Genomic DNA, 25,335 nt, shown 5'->3' with positions numbered 1-25,335 from the left:
AATTGCTGCTCCGAAATGTTGTGTTTCAAAGCTATGGGTCAGTTTAGTCATTTGCCAGGTTTTGTAAAAGTTACTTTTCATCTATTGAAAAGTTGATAAATCCAGATGACCTGTGTTCTGCAGAATCTGAAATACCACACCGAAGTCTGACATAAATTATACTAAGTCTCTTGCCGCTTGTAACTTATTTTTACCGATGATCAATTTTTGAGACACAAATGGTTGGCAGTGTATAAACCAGAAGCAAATTATCAATGAGCTTGTCTTTATTTTTCTTTTCTGTTGCTTAATACCTTCTGGAAGTTGGGGTGGGTAATGTTTTGAAACTACGACGAAGCAGTATTGCTGCCTGGGCGTTCTCCCTGTCCTATGCATCAGTCGTCTGTACTATGAAGAAGTTTACTATGGAGAAATGAGTGTGCAATTAATATAGAAAATGAATAGCTGAGCTGTAAATGGGCTCACTGGGAGAGCTATGGAGCCCATGGAGAGCACGTTAATGTGTTGCCATGTTATTGGTGCTAATCACTTAAAATGTGCTTCTTTATTAGTAGCTTTAATGAGAGCCACTTAAACTGTGCATTAAAAAGAGGAACTGCAGAGGGGGACGACAGACTGGGTAGCAGACAGTCATAATTTTAATTGAAATGCTTTTAGTACAAAAATATAAGAAAACCTGGAATCCAGTGATCCTTTTCACTTTCTGAAACCCCTTCCATTATGTCTCATCAATTAGTTTTGTTTCCAGAGCTTGGGTTATTTATTTTCCTAAATAGTGATGGGTTTTAATCCCTATAAACACATAATTTGTTACTGAATCACCCACTTGGAGTGGAACATGTGGTCTTGAAGAAAATGGTGTTACACTGGTCAAGCTGACATTTCTGGGAGCTAAGTGCTGACATCAAGGGGGTTGTTCAGTTTTTACCACAACTTTAGTATTTATAATTGTTTGTGTTTTTTGTTTTACTGCCTCGGCATGGATCTTGTAACTATGGTAGAACTTAACACTTCAGAGTCAGATCGTGCTGTCTCTGCCAGGCTTGTTAGTGACCAGGGCGGCCAGTGAACCAGTGTCCCTCCTCCCACTGCCCTGTGATGGATACATTTTGTTTCCTTTCCTTCTTTAGACTGCATATTAACATCTACATACTTATTTTTTTTTCTTTAGGGGGTGGTATGTAGGGCAGATTGGTCTGGAATCTTACGAGTTGTGTTACTTTCCCAGGAATAATATAGCTGCCCATCAAAGAAGGTATGAAAAGGACAGCAGTGCTTGGAGCAGATGATGCATGCTTGTCACTTTTTTCTTATCCATATTCAGCAAAAGGATGGCTCAGGGTTTAGCTGAAACTAGAGACAGACAGGTTCTGTTTCTTGATTTGCTAGGGTTTACTGAGATTTTGACCAAAAGTTGCTTATTCCCAAACATAGACGATTTAGATGCTCAACAGGCAAGTTTTTGTCACAAAATTTATCTGGTATTTTAAACAATGAGGGATGTGCTAATTTACTGACATCATCATGCCTGCTGTTTTCGTCTGTATAAAGTATTGAGGCAGGCTTTCATTTTGTCAGCTTGTCTCTGCTTAAATAATGATGGGGGATACTATTCCTATAGTGATACTCCTCTTTTTAATGTCTCTACAGGATTTTTTCCAGGAAGCTCTCAGGGATGTGATGCTTTCCTCCGTCACAAGATGACCCTTATTTCACCCTCAATCTTGAAGAAGTATGGTATTCCTTTTGACCGGGTACGTACAAAGGATGCATTGAAGACAGTGGCAAGTTGTTGAGGCGCACAAGGCGTAGCACCCCTCTTTTAAGGAAACAATTCATTGCGAGCCACTGGGGAGCAATTTGCTTAATTTCTAAATACATTGTTATGCTAAATGTATCCTATCGGTTTCAACCAGGTGGCTGCCTGTAAATGAGGATTTGTGGTTTGGCTAAGATGCTTTCTGTGAAGTGCTTGTCTTCATAAAAGCTTTCACTAGAACTAACTTTGTCGATTAGAGAGGCTCTCCAGGTAGAGAGGGGAAGCTGTAACACAGATGCTGTGGCTTATCAATAGGCAGCATAACTCATAGGTAATTCTTGAAGGCAGGCATTTTTTTTTCTCTTCTGGATCTGGTATGAACCAAAACCTGGAGTCAGATGTGCTGGTTCTCTGTTGTGTAAGCGTTCTTTCTTACGCTAAGCCAGCAAGCATCCACGAATCTTTAAGTCCTCTGACTTGAAATGAGAGGTCATGTTTATTTGGTATGATCGTTTTAATATGCTTATTCTTAGTCTTCTGGCAAGAAGTAAATCTCCTCAGCCAAGTGTGCTTACCACGGATTTAGTATCTGTGCAGAATCAGTCAAACAACTACTGGTGCTGCGTGTTACTGGCACGCAGAGCCCATCCTGCCGGGGCGGCCAAGGACAGCCTTTGGATGTGGGGAAAGGAATTGAGTTAGAGGCACCAGGACTCTTATCTCCAGTGGGAATTGTCAAAGAATGCCTGATTCAAACTGATTGCATCCTTTCCCATCCCCTTTGCATCACCAGCTGTAGGTATTATGGCCATCTTTTTCTAAGTAAGAACTCTCAAGTTCTGATATATTTTTTTTTCTTTTAAGCATGGTTTTGCTAGATTTAGTCCACCTGAGACAAAGTGTAGCATCTATTTGATGAGCCTGGTGATTCTTTGAGATGGAAGTAAAAGATCTTGGCTCCTTTATAGCATAAAACCTATGAATTCATTCAATTTACTGCTCCAGAGACTGTTTCATTTTTCCTAGTGGAAGGCTATGATGAACTAAATTTGAAGTGTAATCATCTGGCTTGTCAGATGAGCTTGCCATCATTGCAGGGGAGACTTGCATGAAGCAGTGCGGTGCTTACGGTTCAACATCAGTGGCTAGGCTTGGCCTAGTTTGCGCGTGATGGTTGGTATTAAATTGTTCATAGAGAGCAACAAATTGTTTTTCTTGTAATTCTATCTGTGGAACCTAATTCCCAAGTGTGAACACACAGCCACCTGCTACACATGGTTGAAAATAGTAATGAAAATAACTAATTGTGGGATCTGAATTTTTTGGTAAGGATTTTCATTTTACAAATTTCAGGAAAGTAGATGTGTGGATTGGAATATGGGAGGCATCTCAGTTTAATGCATAGATGCCCCTCTGAGGAATGACTTTTGATAGAGGATAGAAGACGTTCTCTGCCCTGACCATATTCAGAAAAGAATAAAAAAATCTGTAGCTAGTACATGCTCCTGGAAAATCTGTTTGACCTTATCTTTATTTATTGGCCTGTGAATCCTTAAACTGTGAAGTCTAAGGATTTATTGTGCTGCTTTCTGCTTCAGTATCAGTTGAACGCTGTTTCTTGCTACTTCTGTGGTGTTTTTGTTAAAAAGTTGTTTTAACCAGAAGCCATCAGTGGTGCAATAATTGGCTGAAGAGAGCCTAAAAAGCGTGTGCTGCTTATCCAGAGAAGAAGCTGAAAAATAGTAATTCAAAAACTACCTGTTGATGCACAGTAGCTGTTCTAAGCGAAGTTTGCCGTGCGACCCTCTGGTGACATGCAGTTGGGCAGCAGGATGGAGGAGAACAGGAAAGGGGAATTAACTTCTGCCGTTCCATTCAAGCAGCATGCTGGGGCCGTGCTCTTGGGTCTGCCGGGGTCAGAAGGGGAAGGAAATTCTTGCAGGACTTCAAATGTTGGAATGTTGTAGGTGGGCATATTTTTCTCCAGAAATAATACGTTGTTCTATCTTTGCTTTTCTATCTATCTGAGGAAAGTGGCATTGACTAGTAGTTATATACTAAGTGATTTCTAATCAATAACCAACCAAGAGGAGCAAAGGAGTTTGTAAAAAGGCAGTAAAGGAAAACTTTCCTTCCAAACTTATCGTGAGTCAGCTGTGGTAAGCTGTATGGTGGGAGGGGTGGGATACAAAGTGGTTTACATACGGCAGTTTCTAATTTATTGCCTGGTAAAATGTCTTCACCTGCTTAGCTAGGCTTCCCACTATGAAACTTCCCACTGTGGTTTGTGACATGAAGGTTTTTTGCAGACTGATGTCTGGTGTCTCCCTCATATTGAGTATATGTAGAAATCTTTAAAATATGCACTCTCTGAACACAAAGAGTCTGATTTTTGTCTCCCTGTTTTTTAGAAAAAACAGAAGATGCCAGTGTACACAGAGGATGAGGTTACTGTCAAACCCAGACCTTTTAAAGGAAGGGGGATTATTAACACGTTACTTTAAATATAACTCCTAATCCTGATTTACAGAGTGTGGGGGGAGTGTGTTCTTTACGATAGCTTCTCTCTTCGCTCTGGCACGCACTGGAAGGACCTTTTTAAATGTAAAAAGGCGGAGATCTCTTTCATCGGAGCAGCCTGTGTCTGCAGGCTTCCTGTGCTGAAATAGTAGCTTTTGAAGGAGCATCACTATTATTCAGACACGGTGAACACGTGCCATTTTTCTTTAGAATCAGAGATAGGATCACTTCGTCTAAATTCCTGGCAGCTTTCAATGAAGTGAATAGGCTAGCATTTATAAATCTCTGTAATGGTATTTACTTCTGGAAAAAAAGAAAGATCAATACTAGGGCTTTTTAATAATTAAAAATGTGTATTTCTGTAATCTCCTATTGATTTCTCCATTTATTCTTCAAGAGCTTGCAGAAGCCAGTAAATTTAAGGCTTTCTCCATGAGTGGCAGTTTGTGCTGGCTTTCCTTCAATAGTTATTACTTTTCTGCATGGCCTATCCATCATCCTGAGTGCTTTCTAATTTATTGTAGGGATAATGTTGACAGCAGTGACATGGAGGACATACACTGTGGGCTTGAAATGAAGGCACCAGGATGTAGATTTCCTGACAGAAACATAATCTTTCTGTCTTCTGAAGTTAGCAAGCTACCACTCTGCTTTGATTTATGGAGGGGGCTGGGTGGGAGGATGCTCCGCGAAGCTGGGTACAGACCGGACTTTGGCACCTCTCATCCAGAAACACTGCAGAAGCTTCTTGTATTGTCATATCAGCTTTTAATCTCTCTCTTTAATTATTCTGCTAATGTTAATGACATTAGCAAGTTTAGGTGTTAGTCCAGCCAAGTGGGTAAATGTTTTAACTTCTGTCTGTTTACGTTTTGTGTTTGGACCCACCTGCCTGTCCGTAAGCGTAAGCTCGCTGAAATCGCTGCAGGCTCTGAACTGCTGTGTTGTGAGTTACTGCTGGTGGGAAGGAATCCAAATGGAGTTGCTTGGCATGTGATTGCTATGAAAGGCCTGTCAGCACTTCTGGGTTGGAAAGACAGGCAAGGTCAAACTTTGCCTCTCTCATAATCCGTAGAAGGGAGGTGCTGTTGCACGCTTGCTAAGCTAGAGCGCTGCACTGGAAGGATTGCTCCAAGTGTGCTCTATCGCTGCCCGCTGCTCTTCTGATCTGTGCCATACTCTAGGAATGAAATTCCTTCTTTCCCCAATGTCTTCTCTGCATAAGATTTAAAAAGAGGATTTTCTAGAAGCATCACAAATTGATTGGCCTCTAATTACAGCCATAATCTGCAGAGTTTTCAAACCTTATATTAATAATGTCCGTAATGCTTATTGCTGTTTTAATTTTACTTAAGTAGAGAAGTGGTGGGCTGTAATTTTTAAGTTGTTTGGCTTACGGGTGAACAAAAGGGAGTAATGCAGTGGGGAAAGAGATACAGTGAAAGGTAGTGTGTACTTGAATGGGACCCTGCAATGTAGAGCACATGTTAGGAGGGAAATCCAGTTCTCCCACCATCATGCCAGCGGGGCCAGGAATGTAGATTTGAACTTACCATGAGCTGAAGTGGTCACAATCATTTATTGATCTTTTGGAAGGCTGCAGCCTGAGACCTCTTGTAACTGGAGCCTGTGAGTCTAAATAGTTCAGATCTTGTGACCCCTTTCATCCATTGAACCTTCTTTTTTCCTTAATAGAAAGGAATTTCTTCATTATTATACTTCATTATGATTTGCCACACTACACATACTTCAGTTTTCCTGCAGTTAACAAGAAATTGTTCTAGGCTTAACCAAGAGTTGGCAGTGGCTGTTCTGCCTGCCCTCCAGCTGAGAGAGAGAGATTTAACCAGTGAATTTTTTTTTATAGGTCTCTTCTCAAGCTGTGTCAACTGACCTGTGGGTATCTCTTCCTTTTATTTTTGTTTTTCAGATCACCCAGGAAGCTGGAGAGTTTATGATTACATTTCCTTATGGTTACCATGCTGGCTTCAATCACGGCTTCAACTGTGCCGAGTCTACCAACTTTGCCACTTTGCGATGGATTGACTATGGAAAAATGGCAACCCAAGTAGGTGCCTGTTTGGATGAAGGGTTACTTAAAACCACTAGCTCATGAAATACAGAGGAATGAGAGTGGGAGACCGACCCCTAAGAACAAAATGGAAAGTGCCAGTGTTTTGGCAATGCGCTCTTTCATTGTGCCGTCTTGCTGTTTTATGCCTGTTGATAACTTGTGTCATTTTGAGGGCATAGTAATGACTTCCTTGCGTGCTAGATGCTACGGACACCTTGTGAAGAGGTTGTTCTGAGACAAGTAAGTTAGGATTACTTTTCTGATGCATCTAAACTGCATTTCACAGTGAATACGTTGACTGATGTAACTGAATACAATTCATTAGGTACACACTGAAGGGGAAGGAATAAGCTGGAAATACTTTTAAGCTTTAATAAGACTGTGGTAATAACCTTCTGAAAATATCTGAATTTCTCTATGCACTGTACAAAAGCTCTCAGTTAAGTCTGAAGAGGAGAGTCATGCTGGGATGGCTTTGGGTGGCGATTTCTCATTAGGGCAAATTTCTTGTATGTTTTGTTACTTTTGACAGTTCTGAAGTCAGTGATGGTTTTCATGGCAGCAGGCGTGCTGCATTCTCTTGTTTTTAATGTGAAGTATAACCGATTGGCTTAACTGACTCAATAGGATCTGGGAATTTTTAAATTAGGGTTCAGTTCCACATAAGTCTTTGGGGGAATGAGAAATTATTACAGTGGGCAGCGGTTTAAAATTGGCTCAGATGTTCCTTTCCAGAAAGGCACTCTTAGTTTTCACTATAGAATAGCATTTATAATATTTCCTTCACTTATTTTTCTTCTATCAACTCAGTTTGACTCTAACTTTTGTAATGCATCCTAATGCTTTTTTCTGGGCAAAACGAATCCTGTTGAAAACCAGCTGCAAATACATCTGTGTCTCAGTCTGTGGAACAATCTAGTGATGTCCATTTTCACTTTACAAAGGCTTATATTCTGAGAGTAGTAAAAGGTAGATGGTTACTAATGGCGTCATTCTCTTCTCAGCTTTGGGATCCTGGGGTCCTTGACAGCGCCCTCTTTAAAACCCTCCACCTTTTTGCTGTAATGCCTTCAGCTGTTTTTGAGCCAAGCTAAAACTTTCTGCAGAGAATTATATTTGGTAGCGATCGATGTTGTGTGTTAATCAGCCTGAGTGGCTGCTTTTGTGACTAATGTGAGTCACGCTTTTTTGCTTCTGGAGGCCAGTGCTGTTCTGGCACTGCAGGCCTCACGGGATCTTGTAGAATCGCAAGAGAAACCCCCATGCTGTTTCTTCTGATTTTTCTCTTTTAATAAGTGAACATCATTAACCCAACTAGAAAAGGAAGATGGTTGTCACCCCACAGGAGCTTTTTTCCTGCTTTTTCCCCCCTCTTTGGTATTCTATATCCCGCCCTTAGCAACTGCAGGCAGTCTTTGATTATCCAATGGTACAGCAATTGGTGTCTGAGAAGCTCATCCTGTGGAAAGCAAGCTCAGCCCATCAGATTCCTGAAAGGTGAAGCGTCTGTCTTTTTTACTTCTTTCAGTAATATTCAGCCCATAGTTCCAAGGACTCTGCTGTTAGCCAACAAATTTGACATTTGAGCTCTTTCCTTTACTAAAATAAACAATTTCATGATTTAATTTCTGAAGCTACAGCTGTGTAAAAGCATCTTCTGTTAGGCATGCAAGTGGCTGTGCCATGAAATACAAAAATGAAATACACCATGAAATATAAAATACACGAACTCACTGTGCCAGTGGGGTAACACCTCTAAATTTTGTTAGTAATGGCAACTGAAATGATTCTCACGGAGGAAGAATCCTCATGCTGTGAAGTTGCGTATTTGTCCTCTCTGTCTCCCACCAGTGTTGAAGTAGTGAACCCTGCGCTGGTGTTTGTAATCTCTTCCCATCCCATCACGGCTGTAGACCAGACCCTGTGGCAGTACCGGAGGCTCCGGGGCCGGATGGAGGGTGGGGTGAGAGTCGTACGTTTGAATTAGTCCTGGTGTTAAAGGGATGGTAAGAAAAACCTAGAACCGTGAGAGGCCTCCAATCAGTGTTAAGTGTCTTAAACTCAAAAATAGCCAAGCAAACTCGGTTTGAAAATTTTAAAAATTGCGTTTGTCTGCTGTGACCTTGTATACCAGGTTTATCTGTAGCAAATGGTCATGGTATTACACCCCAGAAAATGGGGTTTATCGTGGAAATTCTGACAGACCCTTAGCTACAGCAGTGCCAGCAGGCACCACTCTAATATTAAAAGCAATTTTGGGTTCAGCCATGTGTTCACAAACAAGTGACATTTGGGAAGTGCAGTTTTAGATTGAGCCTCCATGCTTACATTGTTAAGCAGTGTAGCGTGAAATTACTGAACAAGCAGCATAGAGAGCTCTGAGCAAATCTAGGGAGAGAAAGTTGAAGTGTTGAAGGAGACGCCCAATTTATTTCTATTGCACTCAGTGACACTTGTCTGTTCAGAGATTTCCATTTAATATTGCCTAAACCACGCACTGCATACATGTTAATTAACCCTTTGATACCTTACTGTCAGGTTCCAGGTGAGGTATGAATGCTGTTACACTGTAAGGGCAAAAGGTTTGTTTAAAACTCATTTTAAGTTAAACAGGGACTTAATGAAATATCACCTGATTGTGTACAATTGAGCTGCCTGCACATTTGTGGAGAGAGAATTTGTGGGGAGGCACATCCTGGAGTCTGATTTTTGGTTAACTACTGCAGGTTTACTAAATTTAAAAAAAGGCTATATTGATTTCGGTGCTCTCGGGCAAAATTAGATTATCCTTGCCCACATCCGAGCAGGGATTTCCCCCCCCACCCCTTGTCACATACTCATTTATAAAGTTCTTGGAAACTCTGCAGGAACATATTCTTACTGCACTGAAACCAGTTGTCTGGAAGGTGATTCTTCTCCTTTCCTCAGGTTAGCAATATCGCTATCTTGTCCTACCAGTACTCGTGAGATCGGTGACAAGGTGAGGTTCAAAATCAGCCGGTTGTAATGTTCTCCTGGACATTATCCTGCGGCTGGAACTTGGATTCCGGTCTACTGAGAGTGATTTATGTCAATGGCATAGCATTAGGGAGAGCTCGTACAGGAAGGTAATGGCTTACCTCGGAGAAACATAGACCGAGCCATGCTAGTTGCCTGCCAGATGGATGAAATGTTCTGCTAACCACAGCAGAACCTGCCTAGGCTATAAAAAGTACATAATAACCAGACTGAAGTTTAAAGATCAGCTTCTTAGATGCTGGTTCTGCCCTAATTGTAGAACAAGCATCAGCATTAGCAAAACAAAAAACACCAAGGAATGGCTGCAGAGTTGTGTAGTGGGTGATACGCTCGTGTAGTGGGGTAAATGTGCTTGTATCTGTGTAAACCTGTAACCAGGATGAACAGATCCTTAAAAACTCAAGTGGAAATTGGTTTGGTGAATACCCAAGTGAATAAGCTAGGTGTCCCTTTTGGTTCAAAGCTTTCTGAGAACCTAGTGAGAGGTATTGGAGCCTCTTTCAGAACTGCTTAGGAGAAGTTGGTGTGAAGGGTGTATGTATAACGGTAACGAGGGTGTGATGCTGGGTTTCGTGTCTTTAGATGGAAGCTGTAAGCCTTGCCGACAAGTAGCTTCTAACCATAAGAAGATATTGATGAAAACATCTTTATTAATTGAACATAGGGCCAATACACAGAAATAAACCTGTGTCTTCATCAGTATCAGATGCCTCCGGTCTCTGTTTAGCATGTCCCAGGCTCAGGTGGGCAATTTGAGAGCCAATGGCTTTTGGCACAAAGGTCAGGACAAACGTTCAGCAGAATTTCCTCCTTTCTCTCTACATTTTCCCTGGTCTTGTTTCAGCTTTTTAGCTATAGCAGGTGCTTGCCTCTTAAGTCTGATTTGCTGATCCTTCTAATAATTGCTTCTCTAGCCTCAATGCTTAGTGCTGGTACGTGACAGACAAAATTCATGTCATCTCTCACGATGTGCGTAAATCCTCAGGACTGATTGCTCTCTGTTCTTAGCAAATGTCAATCTCAGATTCAGAGAGGGGTATAACGCTCTCCTTTACTTCATGTCTTTAATTATATGGTGGTGTACCACTGGGAAATAGATGTCTTGCCTACAGCTGGACGTTGTGCCCAGAAGTATAAGAATTAACAGCTCTTTAACTGTTACCGCATTTATCGTCAATGTAAATGTCTCCATCTGTCCTCAAGGAACCTTGTGTTGCAGCTGACTTCTTTCCAGTCAAGGTGACTTTGAGGCCAACCCCAGCTTGCCTGTTCCGCCGAATCCATGTGAAAACCTGTGGCTGAACAGCACATCTGTCAGTTACTTGTCTCGGGGTGGGAGAGAGTTAATCTTGGGGTCCCCATAGATAATCCTGGTGTGCTGTCACTAGGTCTTTCCAAATACGTGATGGGAATTCATTTCAGCATTCTTTGCAGATCAGGGAATGCTCTTTCTGAGATACAGTCCTATTTGGCTAGCGTGAGGGTTCAGTTACGGAGTGCAAAGTAAAAAGAGATTCAGAAGAAAGGAGTTAAAAGGGGTTTTGTAGTGTTGGAGATACTGGTACAATATTGCAGGAGTCAGCTGTAACCTGACTGCTTTGCTTTAGACCTTAACATTACTGATTAAATAATACAGTTGAGTAGGGATGGGTTTATTTGTCTATACTGCAGTTAGTGTTTACCTGCATAGGCAGAGCCTGGAAAATTAGGGAGAAATATTTTCCTTTGTACTCCATAGTTGGAGTTTGTCAGTCATTTGTCTTCCACTAACTCTTTGTCATGTTCTTTTTTCTGTTTGGCTGTTGAAGAAGGCCTGGTGCATGAAAGGCAGTGAATGATAATTTTCATTCCTTACCATCAGTGTTTTTTTCCCTTTTTGTTTCGCTACATGAGCCTGCAGCTCCTTTCTGCATTACTGTTTTGATTTGCCTTTTTTCTGAAAACTCTTGGATGCAGCCATCGACAGTCAGAGGGCTGTATTAGCTGTGTATTTGACTAAACAACCCTTTTAAAGCCAAGTGTTTTAGTAAAGTGTCCTTCCTGAAGTCAAGGTGGCCTGTAAGTCTCCTGGTACTCAAAAAGGCGCTTTCAGAGTGCACAATTTTATAAGAGTCAAGTGTGCCTCACAGGTCGGCTTTTCTATTTCTTTTGCAAACTGGACTGGAAATAAGTGGATGGGAGGGGAGCAATTTCTTGCACTTTCCTGTATATTAATAGCGGACACTCCTGGATGATAACATCTGTGTTACTATTGGTTGACATTTTCGTACCTTCATTTTATCTCCTGTTTACTCCAGAGGTAGTGCTGGAATTATCTATCTCAATATAAAATGGGGTCAAGTCTGCCCTTCCTTCCCAAATCCTACATCTTATGTTCTGAAATAAGTAGCCTTCACCTCACCCTGCGCAGTATTCCTAGACAGACCTCCACTCCGGTGCAGTTCAGTCCTGCTCTGCTGCTTAGTCATTTCCCTGGGGAGAAGGGGAGGACAAGTAAGGCTCTTCTGTTTGGATTTTACTGATATATAAAGGCATCTTGGAGAGGTGCCTTTTGTATCGCAGACTGTGGCCTTTTCCATAGCTTATTGCTTCTGAACACTCTCCCACCATGGTTGGTTTTTTTTTGTATAATATTGAAATAACATCTCAAATTTACGTTTGGAGTATTTGTGATTTAAAGTTGTCTAGCATATAATTTTTGTTGTAAAATTGAAGCTTATTTCTTACGATTCAGATGTTAATTGGTTTTCTTACAACATGTCCCTATTTTCCAAGAAAAGAAAATTTGTGAGGTTTTTGCAGAAACTGGTAATACTGTAAAATTGGTCTCTGAAATAAGGGAAATCAGAACTGTGTTTTTGCAGTACTTTGTGTTTGTCTTCACTGATTCTAATTAGACCTTTTAAGTTTAGAATACTTTAAAAAATTCTAGTAAGGAAAATAATTTCCATAGTTTATTTTTGTAAGACATTCAAAAACTGCTCTTGTACAAAATCTTCCACTTTTTTAGTGCTTATTTCTTTCTGCTATTTGTAAACATCCCTAACACCTTACTCTCCACCAAGCACTGAGCCTGTGCGATGAAGAGGAAATTTTAGTGTTTTTCATGCTGAAGTGGAAAGGAGACAGTTACTTTTCTGACACTGTCATGGAGCTTCATTTTATCAGCTCTCCTCCAAGATGCCCTTCTGAAGTGTACTGACTGGGAGGTTGCTTGTCATCATTTTTGTTAATGAAGGAAGAACACTTGCACTTCTGTCAGCAGAAAAAATACACTCTGGAGGCTTCCAGGGTTTCAGTCCTCGGGGTGCCTGGCTGCCGCTGGACCCAACGACTGATGTCCGTGCAGGTGGATGGGTGCTGAGTAGGTACCTGGCCTGCCCCTTCGGGATGTCCTGCCCTTGAGAAAGGGCACCTGAGAAACTCATTTTAAATCCCGAATGTAATTATAAACTGTTCAAGACTTGATTCACACAGCAAATGGGACATTTCTACCTCGGAGCAGGCAGCTGGGGCAGCGATGAGTTCAGGCAGCTCGCCTCCCTGTCTGCTCAGTGGTTGGTGTAACCCTCAGAGCACTGAACTGGGGGAGGATCCGGGGTGTTTTAAACATTTTTAAACAGACTAGGCTTACTCATGCTACTCAGCCTAATTTACTTTGGCTTAATTACTGCAAGGTGTAAAGCATGCTGTTCTTGACTTTTGGATTGCTGTGTAGTAATGACTTTGTCAGCTCAGGGTGGCTCCAAGAGCCTGCGATGGAAACTGCTGGATCTCTGGGATGGAAAGCTGCCCTGAACACACACAGTCCTGATGTTGCTGGGTTGACACAGTCTCCCATTCTCTCTCTGCCTCACTAACCCTGTGATTTATAGTGTGGAGGTTGTGGTGTGCTTTGTAGCCGCAGTAAATAGCGATATGAAGAATGTGCTCCCTGCAGCTTATTCGTTCAGCTTCTCTGTCGCACAGGAGCTCCTGATAAAGTCTACCAGCTCCAATCATTCATGTGGCAGAGCGAAGGCTTAAGGGTCATCTGGCTTTGGGGATGCTAGTATGGCAAGGCCATCAAAAAATCTCTTTTAAAGCTGCCTGAGCATTGTGCTTTGCTGTGCAGCTGGTGCTGCTCCGTTGGAATTGCCTCAGGGGTGACACGTGAGGACATAGATACGAAGAAGAGAGTCTTACATTCCACCTAAGAATAAATAACTAAATAGTGCATTCTGTTCAAGAACTGCAGAAATGGTGATGGTAGAACTCTGAAAGGCAGCGTAAAAGTGTGAAGTAGCTGTGAATCGACATTACATGTTCTTATCAGGTACCTTTCCTGTTTGATGGCCTCTACAGAAATTCCTCCAGTGTACTGAAAGGCAACATTTTTTACCCTTCTGCCTCTTTGCTTGTGCACGAAGAACACTTTTAAAAATAAAGCCCATTTTTATTATAGTGCAGTGAGAGTAGATTGCTTATGAACAGCCTCGTTTACTTTTTTTTAAACTCCATTTTGCTTTAATTTGCTTTTCCTGAGGGCCTGGTTCCCTAGTGGCAGTTAGCGGTTTCAGGGGTTTCGTGGGGTGGCTCACAGCTGTGCGCTTCCTAGTGTCAGTCATCAGGAATCAGATCTTGCTTCTGCTCTGTACTCGCTGACTCTAAGTGCTTCAAAAATACGTGCAGGTAGGTCTCGACTGTTACAGGAAAGAGACAGAAGCGCTTCATTTGGTGTGTGCTTTTCAGAGGGGTCCTGATGTTCTTTCCTTCAGGATTGATATACAACTTGTTGCCTCCTTTATTTATACATCAACCTCCCTTGATTCTAAGTTGTGGCATTTGGAGTTGCAAAACATACATTTTCAGCTTTGTATCTGTCGTGGTTCAGCCTCAGCTGGCAACTGAACACCACGCAGCCGCTCGCTCACACACCCCCCACCCCTGTGGGATGGGGAAGAGAATCGGACGAGCAAAAGAACTTGTGGGTTGAGCTAAGCACAGTTTAATGATTACAATAAAATGATAATGATAAATGATTATGATAATAATGACAATAATGTTAATATAATAAAAGGGAAAAGGAAGGGAAAGGGAAAACAGGAAAAAAAAACCGCAGAAACACGAACGATACAACCGCTCACCACCCGCCGACCGACGCTGCCCGTCCCCGAGCCGTGATTGCTCCCTCCCTCCCCCGGCCAGCCCCTCCCAGCTAGCATACTGGGCATGACGTTACATGATATGGAATATCCCTTTGGTCAGTTTGAATCAGCTCTCTTAGCTGTGCCCCCTCCCCTCCCAGCTTCTTGTGCACCCAGCAGAGCATGGGAGGCTAGACATGTCCTTGACTAGTATAAGCGCTACCCAGCAACAGCCTAAACATCTGTGTGTTATCTCAACAGTTTTTTTTTTCCATGCTAATTTCAAAGCACAGCACTATACCAGCTAGAGTGAAGAAAATTAACTCTATCCCAGCTGAAACCATGACAGTATCCACCCCTTATTCCATATCATTGACATCATGCTCAGGTCCCATACTATTCAGTACAAATTCAATAATCCCTATCCATCTTCTCATCCTTTAACTATATATATATATCTATACAGATTTTTCATTTATCATTCCACTAGTCTATGGAACACCCCTATAAAATGCCTGTGAAATGTCCATTGAGTTCATTTAGTCCATGACTTTGGATTTCATCTCTTGTAAGGGTCCTTCAGAGAGGCGGTGTGTGTGGGGTCAGATTGTTGCATGTCAGTCCTTGTTCCATCACCGCTGCACTGGTAGTTCTTGTTCTCTCACTGCTGCACTTTGCTCGGTTCCATTGAAAGTTCATTTGCTATTATTATTAATTGGGAGATTCCCACCATGATAACATTCCATTGATGCAACCATAGTAGTGATGACATACAACATCATATAGCAATTAACAGCATATTATTCAGTTCATTGGCTGTTTTCACCCAAAATTAAATCCCCCTGAGGTACACACCGGACTCCTCCATCCTCCCGCATCACCCACCAAGTGCACCCAGGTCCTCGAGCAAACGCAATCCCACGAGTGGGTTTGCCTCTGCTGGAAGCAGGAATAACCCAGACTGTCTTGCCCAGCATATTTTTTATGTGCACTACAGGGACTCTATCCCCTTCCACAGTACGTAAGGATTCTGATTGGGCAGGGCCAGCTCGCCTGGCAGATCCCCTCGTGTTGACTAACCAGGTGGCTTTTGCTAAATGTGTATCCCAGTGTTTAAATGTTCCACCCCCCATTGCTCTCACTGTCATCTTTAATAGTCCATTGTATCTTTCGATTTTCCCAGAGGCTGGTGCGTGATAGGGGATGTGATACACCCACTCAATGCCGTGCTCTTTGGCCCAGGTGTCTATGAGGTTATTTTGGAAATGAGTCCCATTGTCTGACTCAGTTCTCTCTGGGGTGCCATGTCGCCACAGGACTTGTTTTTCGAGACCCAGGATAGTGTTCCGGGCAGTGGCGTGGGGGACATGAGATGTTTCCAGCCAGCCGGTGGTTGCTTCTACCATGGTGAGAACATGGCGCTTGCCTTGGCGGGTCTGCGGGAGTGTGATATAGTCAATTTGCCAGGCCTCCCCATATTTATATTTCAGCCATCGTCTCCCATACCACAGAGGCTTTACCTGCTTCGCTTGCTTGATTGCAGCACGTTTCACATTCGTGGATAACCTGCGCAATAATGTCCATGGTCAAGTCCACCCCTCGATCACGAGCCCACCTGTATGTTGCATCTCTCCCTTGATGGCCTGAGGTGTCATGGGCCCATCGAGCTAGAAATAGTTCACCCTTATGTTGCCAGTCCAGATCCACCTCAGCCACTTCAATCTTGGCAGCCTGATCTACCTGCTGGTTGTTTCGATGTTCTTCAGTGGCCCGACTCTTGGGGACGTGAGCATCCACATGCCGTACCTTTACAAGCAGGTTCTCTACCCGGGCAGCAATATCTTGCCACAATGTGGCAGCCCAGATGGGTTTGCCTCTGCGCTGCCAGTTGTTCTGCTTCCACTGCTGCAGCCAGCCCCACAGGGCATTTGCCACCATCCAGGAGTCAGTACAGAGATAGAGCGCTGGCCACTTTTCCCGTTCAGCAATGTCTAAGGCCAGCTGGATGGCCTTTACTTCTGCAAACTGGCTCGATTCACCTTCTCCTTCAGCAGTTTCTGCTACTTGTCGTGTAGGACTCCATACAGCAGCCTTCCATCTCTGGTGCTTTCCCACAAGGCGACAGGACCCATCAGTGAACAGGGCATACTGCTTCTCATCTTCTGGCAGTGTGTTACACAGTGGGGCTTCTTCAGCACGTGTCACCTCCTCCTCTGGTGATATTCCAAAGTCTTTGCCTTCTGGCCAGTCCATAATCACTTCCAAGATTCCTGGGCGACTGGGGTTTCCTACTCGAGCCCGCTGGGTGATCAGTGCAACCCATTTACTCCACGTAGCATCAGTTGAATGGTGTGTAGAGGGGACGTTTCCTTTGAACATCCAGCCCAGAACTGGCAGTCGGGGTGCCAGGAGCAACTGTGCTTCAGTACCAACCACTTCTGAAGCAGCTCGGACCCCTTCATATGCTGCCAATATCTCTTTTTCAGTTGGAGTATAGCGGGCTTCAGACCCTCTGTATCCCCGACTCCAAAACCCTAGGGGTCGACCTCAGGTCTCCCCTGGTGCTTTCTGCCAGAGGCTCCAGGTAGGGCCATTCTCTCCGGCTGCAGTGTAGAGCACATTTTTATATCTTGTCCTGCCTGGACTGGCCCAAGAGCTACTGCATGGACTATTTCTCGTTTAATCTGTTCAAAGGCTTGTCGTTGTTCAGGGCCCCATTTGAAATCATTCTTTTTCCGGGTCACTTGATAGAGAGGGCTTACGATCAGACTGTAGTGTGGAATATGCATTCTCCAAAAACCCACAATGCCCAAGAAAGCTTGTGTTTCCTTTTTGCTGGTTGGTGGAGACATGGCTGTTATTTTGTTGATCACATCCATGGGGATCTGACGACGACCATCTTGCCATTTTATTCCCAAGAACTGGATTTCTTGTGCAGGTCCCTTAACTTTACTTTGTTTTATGGCGAAACCAGCTTTCAGGAGGATTTGGACTATTTCCTTTCCTTTCTCAAAAACTTCTTCTGCTGTATTGTCCCACACAATGATGTCATCAATGTATTGTAGGTGTTCGGGAGCTCCACCTTGTTCCAAAGCATTATGGATCAGTCCATGGCAAATGGTAGGGCTGTGTTTCCACCCCTGGGGCAGTCGATTCCAGGTGTACTGGACCCCCCTTCAAGTAAAAGCAAACTGTGGCCTGCACTCTGCTGCCAGAGGGATTGAGAAGAATGCATTAGCAATATCAATTGTGGCATACCACTTGGCTGCCTTGGACTCCAGTTCATATTCAAGTTCTAGCATGTCTGGCACAGCAGCACTCAACGGTGGAGTGACTTCGTTCAGGCCACGGTAGTCTACTGTTAGTCTCCACTCTCCATTAGACTTCCGGACTGGCCATATGGGACTGTTAAAGGGTGAGTGGGTTTTACTGATGACTCCTTGGCTCTCCAGTCGACGAATGAGCCCGTGGATGGGGATCAGAGAGTCTCTGTTGGTGTGATATTGCCGCCGGTGCACTGTTGTGGTGGCGATCGGCACCTGTTGTTCTTTGACCTTCAGCAACCCTACAACAGAAGGGTCCTTCGAGAGACCGGGCAAGGTAGACAGCTGTTTAATTTCCGCCGTCTCCAAGGCGGCTACACCGAAAGCCCACTTGTAACCTTTTGGGTCCTTGAAATACCCTCTCCTGAGGTAGTCTATGCCAAGGATGCACGGAGCCTCTGGGCCAGTCACAATGGGGTGCTTTTGCCACTCATTGCCAGTTAGGCTCACTTCGGCCTCCAATGCAGTTAGCTCTTGGGATCCCCCTGTCACTCCAGCAATGCTGATGGGTTCTGCCCCTATATAGTTTGATGGCATTAAGGTGCACTGTGCGCCGGTGTCCACTAAAGCTCTATATTCCTGTGGGTCGGACGTGCCAGGCCATCGGATCCACACAGTCCAGTAAACCCGGTTATCCCTTTCCTCCACCTGGCTGGAGGCAGGGCCCCCCTAGTCCTGATCATAGTATTCATCACTCCCGGTAAATATGAATCACGGGTGTCTCTGTTAAGATCAGTCAGGCCATCAGCACTTCTGCTCCTCTGTCTGGAGAATTGCTTACGGGAAACTGGAGCAGCAGCTCTCCTGGAGAAACTCCCCTGAGTAATTGTTCTCCCTTGCAGCTCACGTACCCGTGCCTCTAAGGCTGAGGTAGGTTTTCCATCCCACTTCTTCATGTCCTCTCCGTGATCACGCAGGTAAAACCATAAGGTGCCCCGTCGTGTGTATCCCTTCTCTTGAGCCAAGGGACGATTACTCCTAATGGCTGAGATACTGGTCCGTACTGGTGGGGAGTAGGACATATCTTCTTTAAGTTGCTGGAACTCTCGGGACAGTTTCTCAACAGCAGAGACGAGCGAGGAAGAGAGATTCGCTTCATATTCCCAGAGTCTATCAATCAACTCAGCCACCGTTGGTGTCTCGTCATCTTTCCAGGACATCACTGCCAATGAGTTTGCATACAAGGATGGTGCGCTCCGTACAAACTTCCGCCACATGGGTTGTGTGCACTCAGCTTCATCTGGATCTTTGGAGGACCGTTGATCATCCAGGTTACCATAAACCACCTCAAGCACGGCTAATTCCCTTAGATGCTGAATGCCTTTCTCCATGGTCATCCATTTTCCTAGGCGAAATACAATATCTTCTTTGAAGGGATACCTCTCTCTCACTGCGGACAGGAGCCGCCTCCAGAGGCTGAGGGCTTGTGTTCCTTTTCCAATTGCTTTATCAATGCCCCCTTCCCTAGAGAGGGATCCCAGTTGTTTGGCTTCCTTCCCCTCTAATTCCAAACTACTGGCCCCATTATCCCAGCATCGGAGCAGCCAGGTGATAACGTGCTCACCTGAATGACGCCCGAAATCTTTCCATATATCCCGCAACTCACTCAAGGATAGAGATCGGGTAGTTTCCATTTCTTGTACACATGCTTCCTCCTCCTCCTCTTCTCGTGATGGCCCTGGTTCCTCGTAATCTCTTTCTAAACGAGTTGACCTTCTCTTCCATGATTTCTTCTTGCGTATAGGGGCGACTGATACTGGCACAGGTTGGTCCTCTGGTTTAGCTGCAATGCTTGGCACTGGGGTTTGAGTAGCTGCAGTGCCTGTCGTGGGGGTTTGAGTGGCCGCCGTGCTCGTCACCGGGGTTGGAGCAGCTGCAGTATCTGTCGTGGCGTGTTGGGTGGCCGCAGTGCTTGTCACTGGGGTTGGAGTAGCTGCAGTATCTGTCGCGATGGGTTGGGTGGCCGCAGTGCTTGTCACTGGGGTTGGAGTAGCTGCAGTATCTGTCGTAGGGGGTTGGATGGCCACAGTGCTTGTCGCTGGGGTTGGAGTAGCTCCCTTCTCTTTCCCTTGGGGGTACTGAATAGTGTTAAATAGGGCTCGATAGGCATAAGCCAGACCCCAGCACATGGCAGTGATTTGTATCTCTCTGGAATTGCCAGGGTGACAACATACTTCCTCCAAATGTTCTACTAATTTTTCAGGATTCTGCACTTGTTCAGGGGTGAAGTCCCACACCACGGGGGGTGCCCACCGTCTTAGGCATTTGCCCATACTTTCCCACATACCCTGCCACGCATAGCTATCGAGCCTTGGGACAGATCTCTGGATTATATTCTTAACTTGCTTACTAACCTTAGACAGATCTGATACCACCTGCCAAAGCAATATCAACAGATGTATCTTAACTACACAAGGATGTTCAAGATACTGAAAAGTTGTTGTAATGAAGGAGGAGACATTACATAAGATGGTAGCTACGGTGCCATTCTGTATTTCCTCCATAAAAAACTCCTCAGAGGAGGGGGTATAATTGCTAATTGCCTCCATGAGGTGGTAGCTGTAGTACAGTAATGGCTTCCATGCAAAACCTAAATAACCGATAACAGTCAAGGCCAGTGTTTTAATAACAAGTCTCCTAGGCAAAATATCTCTAATCACTGCAGAGCACAGCAAACTGAGAAAACCAACAGCAAGTTTTAACATGTACTTTACAATCAGCATGGTAAAGACTGGACAAACTAATACTGCGAGCAGATGAATCAATGCTGTGACCAGCAACTGTTATTATCTCAAACCCTTCGTGCCCCACGTTGGGCGCCAAAAATAGACTGTCGTGGTTCAGCCTCAGCTGGCAACTGAACACCACGCAGCCGCTCGCTCACACACCCCCCACCCCTGTGGGATGGGGAAGAGAATCGGACAAGCAAAAGAACTTGTGGGTTGAGCTAAGCACAGTTTAATGATTACAATAAAATGATAATGATAAATGATTATGATAATAATGACAATAATGTTAATATAATAAAAGGGAAAAGGAAGGGAAAGGGAAAACAGGAAAAAAAAACCGCAGAAACACGAACGATACAACCGCTCACCACCCGCCGACCGACGCTGCCCGTCCCCGAGCCGCGATTGCTCCCTCCCTCCCCTGGCCAGCCCCTCCCAGCTAGCATACTGGGCATGACGTTACATGATATGGAATATCCCTTTGGTCAGTTTGAATCAGCTCTCTTAGCTGTGCCCCCTCCCCTCCCAGCTGAAACCATGACACTTTTGAAAAATGTTACTGAATACTCGTTATTCCCAGGGGAAAGAACTTCAGAGTGTGCTAGAAGCAGAACTTGGGTTGTCACTTCAGATACTGACACTTCATATGCCACCAAACATAATTATTCATGTTTCTACAAACTGCCTATAGGTCTTGGTGGTTGTACATGGGATACAAAATGGTGGATTTTCATCTGCTGCTGTACAGGTGTGTAATACACCACAGCATTCAGCTTTCTTTTTAAAAGAACTGAATAACAAGCAGATGACCAAACAGGAAGATAAAGGGGAGGTTTACTCACTTAGCAGGAATTGTCTGGTGCGTCTGTCACTTCAGAGCTGTGGATCTCCGCCAAGCCACGTCAGTTCGTGCTCGCTGCTTGCTTAACGCATGAACACAGGGTGCTGACCTGCAGAAATGACATGGCTTCTGCAAACGGCAGTGGTCGGTCGTAGGCTGCTTTCACCAACTGCAAGTTTATGATGTGGAAGAAATAATACCTTGAGATAACCTCAGAATGATGTTCACTGTAGGCTACATCATGACCACTGGATAAGAGTCCTATTTTGTTTATCCCTTGTACTGGAATGAGCATGTCAAAACAGAAAGGAACTGGTACTTCATTGACTCCCCTCCTTGTAGCGCTGTTGAGAGCACTGAATTTCCTTATCTGTCCTTTCAGCCTTATCTGAGATGTAACTCAGGACCCCACTGAGCTGATCCTCCCCCTGACTGACCTTTAGCTGTGGTTGTGTTTGTCCTGCAGGAATGAGGATTGAATATATTTGAGATGGATTCAGGAGTAGTTGGCATCCTTGCAGGTGTGGCCTACAGAATAGTAAAAGGTAAAGAATTCTGGCAGAGGCTGCAAAATAGCTTTGGGGCAAAAAAAAAAATCTTGCACCATCTCAGCAGAAGCCTGATGCCCCCTGGGATGGGTTATTTTATTTGCCTAAAATGAAGCATGTCACATAGCATTTTATATTAGATCTTGAACCAGAATCCTCCTATTACAGATGGGAGCGGAGCAGGGCAAATTGACTCCCCAGCTAACACCACTTGCACTTACCCAACTCTTCTACCCAATAAAATCCGCATGGAACATTATGGAAGCAAGTCAAGGAAGCACACCAGGAGAAAGCGTGCCCTGCAGCCAGGGACCAGGGAGAGTCCTTGGAAATCTTTGCCTAATTGTTTTGTTTATGAAACTCTGTAGAGGATTTCCAGTGGGTTTCCTAATGAACTGGTTTGTTGTTGAGACTTACGGCAATGCTGGTAATTACACTAGAAACAGGGGGTCAAGACTCATCTTCTTTCCTACAAGCTTTTGACTACCAACCGTTAAACACACAAACTATGCATTTTAGGTTTTTCTCCTTCTTCTCAAAGTTTAACTCCTCATTTACTTGCAGAATACCTGCCACTCATCTTTCAGGCACATTCTTGCAATTGATGTGCCTTTGTCACTTTGGAAAACTTGGCTATCCGTGAGAGCATTGCTGTACAGCATCTGAGTGGAAACGTAGCTTTGGGCTGAGGGGAAGGAAAAGTAAACTGGAGCCCAAACTAGTTTATTCTGTCATATCGGATGACTGTTAAATAGATCTCAAGTAACATGTCTGTAATCCGGTAACAAATTGGATTGCAGTTTGAGTATTGCACTGGGAGGAGGACTTTGTGTTTCTTCCAAAGGCTGAAACTTGATATCTTGTTGTGGAAATTTACGGAGAGGAGGTTAGGAGCATTGTCTGCATTAGCAATATGTGTTTCTATAATATACTGCAAGAATTTCTCAGCTGCCTTTTGAACGTAACTGTCTGTCTTTCTCAGTAACTTGCTTTTAGGCTTCATTGTTATGAAAAAGCAGATACAAAAGCTGTAAGCAAAGATTTTGGGCTGGCATTTAAGAGCAGCATAATAGCTGAAAGAGTTCCGACTTTGAGCATGTTAGGTTTTCTTGCATTTAAGTTTCCATTAAGGCAAAATGGGAGGGCTGGCAGAGTCTTCAACTGCGCAGTGGGCCCTGATTTCATCTAAATGTGAGGGGGGTTTCCATGAGAACCACAGGTGCCAATTTAAATAAATCATTTTTGTGACTATTTCTACATAACGGAGAAGGGTTATTTTACATTAACTTTTTATGTGTTATGTAACAGATGGGGTTCAGTTTACTGTTAATAGCTGCGAAGTGAGGGAAATATCCTTACAAAAATGATGCTGAAGGTTGAAGTTGAATGAGGCTGCATTTTTCCATATATCATTTCATTTTATTACTGCAAGGAGACAGTCTTTTTATGTGACTGTTATTTTATATAGACTTATTAGTGTTTTAATTTTTTTTAAAAATCTAGGAAATAAGATAATGGTATCGCATTCAGTAGCCACAAATTTCCCACTAACAGTCTTTGAATTGTAATTGATGAGACAGGGTTCCTGGTGTGGTCAGATATTTTACCACAGTCTCCAACTCTGAGTAGCAGATAACAATAAGTAGAGGAAGAATGTTGGGGTTTGTGTCTGAAAAGTGCTTTGCTCTGTGCATTTCCTTATGGTATTTTTGCATGTGCTTAGATTGCAAGTTGCCTTTGCGTGTTCTTATCCTGTATGGGTAGCAAAGGCGTTAGCTTATGAAAAAGCAGAGATGAGCCTAGAAAAAGCCGTCAGAAGATGGAACAAATTAAGTTCCTGCAGATTTGGTGAACATGGAAGCTGCTCTCATTGCTGTTTCGGGTCTCGGATCCTCTATAACCAAAGGCAAAGAGCTAGCCCTAAAACTGTTATGATTTTTGGTTTGGGGTTTTTTTTCCCCACCCCCATTTTCAGGACTTGCAGTTGATCCTTGGAGATGCAAGTTATGAATATTCTGTTGTTCGATCTGTCGCTCTGACAGCCTTGCTGTTCCAAGCAGTTTGGTGTGGCCGTCTGGCTACCGAACGGGGAATGACAGAGGAGAGACGGGAAGATATTGGATTAGATCTCAGAGTTCCTTAAATTTCTCACCTGCCATTTTGACGTGACAGGCATATCCTTCATGTTGCCATTTAGTCACGGTCTGTGCTTTGGGTGACCATATCGCTCTTAAATCTTTCATGGGTCTACTGATGTGTAGGAGCTCTGTGACTACCTGAATTGGGGCTTTGTGGTTCAGTTTTGGCTCACATAAAGGAAATGAGGTTTCTTATCTCTCCTTAGTGGTGATTTTAAGTGTAGACATATTAATTCTATTGTGTTTGTTTCTTTAAAATTCAATAATAATGGCATGCTAAAGTGTTAGAATTTGAGGGGGGAAATGGAATATGGAAGGACACGTTCTGCAGAAATTGGGAAAGGGAGAGACAGAGGTGGGAGTTGTGGACATAGTATCTTGTAGGAAATACATGTGTTTATGACTACAATTAAATACTTGGAAAGAAATATGACTCTGCGTATATGGAAGGGGGCAATACATGGAAGTGGGTATCATTGACAGGGAAACACAAGCTTGCTGGTTTTGTCCTGCTCTGATGGAACAGAGCAGGTAGTTAATTGCAAAGGAAATTCCTTGCCCTTCTTTACCGCAGTCTCCTCCTTTGATCTCCCCCATTCTCCTCCCTCTCCCACCTCTCCCACACTCATGCACGTTCCCTTTTGCAGTTGTATTGGAAGCATCAGCTGTATCAAGCAGGATCTGTGTGTGCTAAGCTGGGTCTGAGGGAAGGGTGTGGAAAAATACCCCGGCCGTTATGGGAACGTGAATGTGACACAACCGCAGCAGCCGAGGAAATACAACTGTATGGTCCGGAAGAAGCCCCAAAGGAAAGAGGCTTTGTAAATTATTCATGCTTGCTAGTGTGAAAGCAATGAAATTAAATTAAAATTGAAATATAAATATACATCATGTTAGATTTGTGTGAAGAAAGGAACTTGGCTACTGCAGGCTTCTGGTGTTGTGGTGTGCTGGAGATTGCAGCCCACAGTGCCATTTCTCTGAATAGCAGTCTGAAGAGCATCCAGATAGCTCAGTATGTGGATACTTGATAATCTGTGTATACTTTGTGTTTTTGTGAGACGCTTAAGCTGATGCTGGTTGGAGACTCTGCTGGAGACCTTTAGACCTGTCTGACTTGGGATTTACTCCACTCGATTTGAAGGAATTGACATCTGTGTGCGGCAGCATGTTGGTTCCAGGTTAGGATCGGAAAGTGGACTATTCCCCTTTTAAGCCATTTTTCGTACTTTGTAAAGGCAGAGGAGGTCAATCTCCAT

At 43.8% G+C, this 25,335-nt stretch overlaps 1 protein-coding gene across 3 annotated transcripts in view; it reads left to right on the top strand.

Annotated features, from left to right (window-relative positions):
• The window catches only part of KDM4B (lysine demethylase 4B), a 107,956-nt gene that overhangs the window by 44,463 nt on the left and 38,158 nt on the right, over positions 1–25,335 (top strand). For all 3 annotated transcript variants that reach the window (XM_075077588.1, XM_075077587.1, XM_075077589.1), the window contains 2 exons: positions 1,651–1,754; positions 6,210–6,347. In XM_075077588.1, the coding sequence (XP_074933689.1) occupies positions 1,651–1,754; positions 6,210–6,347 (242 nt within the window). The remainder of the gene's footprint in view (positions 1–1,650; positions 1,755–6,209; positions 6,348–25,335) is intronic.

Source organism: Phalacrocorax aristotelis, chromosome W (genome assembly GCF_949628215.1).
Source record: "Phalacrocorax aristotelis chromosome W, bGulAri2.1, whole genome shotgun sequence".
NCBI lineage: Eukaryota > Metazoa > Chordata > Aves > Suliformes > Phalacrocoracidae > Phalacrocorax > Phalacrocorax aristotelis.
The sequence above is the reverse complement of the archived record's forward strand: the minus strand, read 5'-3'. Positions and strand labels throughout refer to the sequence as shown.